At 35.2% G+C, this 3,531-nt stretch overlaps 1 protein-coding gene across 1 annotated transcript in view; it reads left to right on the top strand.

The window, feature by feature from the left end:
* Nucleotides 1–3,251, top strand: part of LOC113508679 — a 51,273-nt gene extending 48,022 nt beyond the window's left edge. Inside the window, exons 47-49 of the mRNA XM_026891761.1 lie at nucleotides 549–621; nucleotides 1,891–1,989; nucleotides 2,649–3,251. Of these exons, the coding sequence (XP_026747562.1) occupies nucleotides 549–621; nucleotides 1,891–1,989; nucleotides 2,649–2,827 (351 nt within the window). The 3' untranslated portion in view covers nucleotides 2,828–3,251. The remainder of the gene's footprint in view (nucleotides 1–548; nucleotides 622–1,890; nucleotides 1,990–2,648) is intronic.
* Nucleotides 3,252–3,531: the final 280 nt, after the last annotated feature.

Below are 3,531 nucleotides of genomic sequence, written 5' to 3'. Positions count from 1 at the left end.
ACACGTCGCGCACAGTGGGTTTGGTGTGGTGACCTCAACCACTCGGCTATCCGTGCAGTCTTTTCACAATGCTTTATTGTATCTCACACGATGTTCTTTTCCGTCAAATCAGAGTTTATCGAGATCACCGGTGTATCTCGTACAAAATGCCAACAACGAATGCCCCGAATCCCGACATACGTAGTCACCATTTTGGTTACGAAGTTAATTGACGTACCCACTTAATCCCTACTAATATTATAAATGCGAAAGTAACTCTGTCTGTCTGTCTGTTAGTTACGCTTTCGCGTCTAAACCACTGAACTGGTTTTAATGAAATTTGGTACAGATATAGAGTTGACCTTGAGAAAGAACATAGGATAGTTTTTGGAAACGCGATATAACCGACATCTTATATAAATTTTAACATTTTGACATAAAATAAAATCATTTGCGACACTTATTTCACTTAAACTCTATCTAGCTAACAAATGCTGTAACATTTTATGGATTAGATTTTTATTTTTGCAATGTTTGTATTATATTTATATTTTGTTGTTTTCTCTCAGGACCCCTGTGAGGTAGGCCCGGGCGGGCGGCCAGCGTGGCCGTCACAACTGTACGAGCCACCACCAGACGCCGGTAACTATACATTATAATTATATTATGAACCACTTTCACGAAAGTTGAACAAAAGAAATATAATGTTGTTTAACCAGAGCTTAAAAATGTCTATGTTGTTCACAAGTTATTTAAAACGGTACTATATGCTGTCCGTTCTAAGAGGAACCTTTAGACCTTTCGCTTGAATTGCTGAAACGTTGGCAACAGCAGATTATTATGGACCTTATTTATGTCACATATTGTCACTATCTTTAAAGTGTGTTTCTTGTGAGATGACGGCCGATAGGAAGGTATGGAAGAAGATGACATTTTGCGCCGACCCCAAATAAAATAATTGGGATAAGGGCAAATGATGATATTGTCACTATCTTTATCTAAATTAGCTGTTTCCCGTTGTTTCACCTGCGTAGTACTCGATCTCGTGTTAATTTTAAGAGATTTCCGTAAGAAACATCAGGCTTCTTTAAATTTATATGACAGCCAACACAATACATAAGTTTAAAAGAAAAGTGACTTATAGTCCGATTTTTAATTCGAGGCAGTAAAATGACATTTCCAGTGTGGCAGGTTTTTAATTCCAAATAAATAGTGATGTGTTAGAATCGACTTATTACAATCAAAAGTTAGTCGAGCTTACATTTTTTTATTCAGATATCAAATTAGCTCTGTATAAAAAAATATATTTACGACAATTAGTCAAAAGATAATATTATGCACGGTGACTGTTTTTAAATGTAACAAAAAAATATTAATTTAAATTTATAAAATTAAAGCCAAATGCGGTGCTGGTATAAGATGAAGCACCTTACCATGCAAGAAAAGTCGAGCGCATCCAACACCAAACTGGATGAATTCTAACATTATGCAGTGGTTGGATGAAAAACAAATTTAATATCAACTTACAATTATAGAAGCTCAATTAATAGAAATAGTAATTTTTGATACATAATAAAATAAAGCATGACTAAATGTCATCGTCGTAGTAAGATTTCCAAACATCACTATTGTAACGGGTCACCCTTTTTTGTATAAATGACAGTTGCAATTGTCATTTTACTGCCTCGAATTAAAAATCGGACTATAGAGTAGTTTACGTGACAAATTAATCATGTATTTTTTGCCTTCTAAACAATTTTTCCATATTTTCTCACCCTTTACACCTTCCCTGGCCTAAATCAAGACGAATCTTTGATTTTTATATATTTATTTAATCAAATAAATAAATACTCTATTCTTTTCTTCCTGTTCCAACTGTACGTACTATAATATTGTGTGTGTGTGTGTCAGGCCCGGTGTCCCCGACGGGGTCGTGCGGCAAGTGCGGCGCGTCCGACACGCGCTTCGGGCCCGTGGGCGCGCGAGCCAAGCAAGCGCAACACGACACCGGTGAGCCACTACTGTATACCTAGCTTACAGCTGTCTTATAGGGACAGGAAATAGGGATGAGCACTGACTATGAAAAGAAAATTATAATTTTTATTTCAAAGATATGTTACTAATTGTCAAAAGACAACCAGACTCAGGACAAGCATGCGTGGTTCACACACACACGCTTGTCCTACGCAGGGATCGAATCTGTGACATATTGCGCCTAGTGGGTTTGTCGTGGTGATGTTCACTACGACAAACCCACTGAGCCCACTGAGCTATGACTGCACGGATAATCAAGTGAAACATCACTTGACTTTACCTAATCTTTGACTCACTTTGTGCGGTCATAGATGACCGAAGTTAGATTCTTTAATAGCTGGGGTTGGGGTCTTAGATAGAAATATTTAGTTTCTAGTATAGCTGAAATTGGAAGCTAGGAGCTATGCTCATATACTCTTATGAAAATATAGCTGTTAATTAACTGTTTCAAGCTCCTAGGGCGCTTTCAAAAGTTTAAACAAGATTACTTTGTTGTTCTTTATTTATTGATACTTCTTATAAAAATAAGTATAATAGTAGATTTAATACCATAGGCGTTCTCTACCATTCAAACCGGACGAGAAACTAGTTTTTTTTCTATTTCACAACAAACTAATCTAATCTTTTCATTACAGAATCCAGCGTGTTCCTCCCGGACTCGAGCATAACCAACCTCTCGTCTCTGGAGGTTTCAGAGAGAGAGATAGAATCATTCAAACGTTTCGACTTCTATTTCGAACCGCCGCAACATAAGCCGAAAGTCAGACTTGACGTCAGGGACATAGCCGCGGCTTTGAGGCAGAATCATAAGTAAAATGTTCATGAAAAGACTTAATGATAAGGTATTTGATTAAATATAATATTACAAATCTGTTTTGTCCGTCAGATAGATTTATAAATAATATTTAATTTGTATTTTTCAATTTATCACGTCATTAAAATGATGTGAGATTTTAATTCACTGGGGATACAGAGATTTAAAATCTCGTGTGATGTTGTTCATTTTTTGTTTACGAGAAAAAAAATACGTATCCAATATTGTTCAAAAATCTGTCTGACGGATTAAACATTTATTTTATTGTCAAATATCCTATTATTGATTTCATAACACATTTATTCACGAGTATTTATCGAGTACCCTTCACTAGTCAGCCCATGTGAATGTGAAACTAGTCGGGGATCACGATACATACGCGTGGGTAAACTGTTGTTAAATCAATAATTATATCATGAGTAAATTTGTATGTTTTTATGTATAAATGGGTAAAATGTGAGTTTATTAACTATAGTATATTATATTATTTAAAAGGTAAAACTATATTATATTTCAAGGTGTAATGTTACTTGTGATATGTAACATTATGTTTTTAATTCATTCAGTGATAAATTTTCGATTTACATATATATTCATATTTTGGAAACTACAAAAAGTGGGCAATGCAACTAGTGCTTTGTAACAAGTGTCGCAGGTTAGAGTCTGGTTTGAGGTTTAAATTTTTGCCATTGTATCATTTTTAT

Source organism: Trichoplusia ni, chromosome 3 (assembly GCF_003590095.1).
Source record: "Trichoplusia ni isolate ovarian cell line Hi5 chromosome 3, tn1, whole genome shotgun sequence".
Taxonomy (NCBI): domain Eukaryota; kingdom Metazoa; phylum Arthropoda; class Insecta; order Lepidoptera; family Noctuidae; genus Trichoplusia; species Trichoplusia ni.
This window is presented reverse-complemented; position numbering and strand designations above follow the sequence as displayed.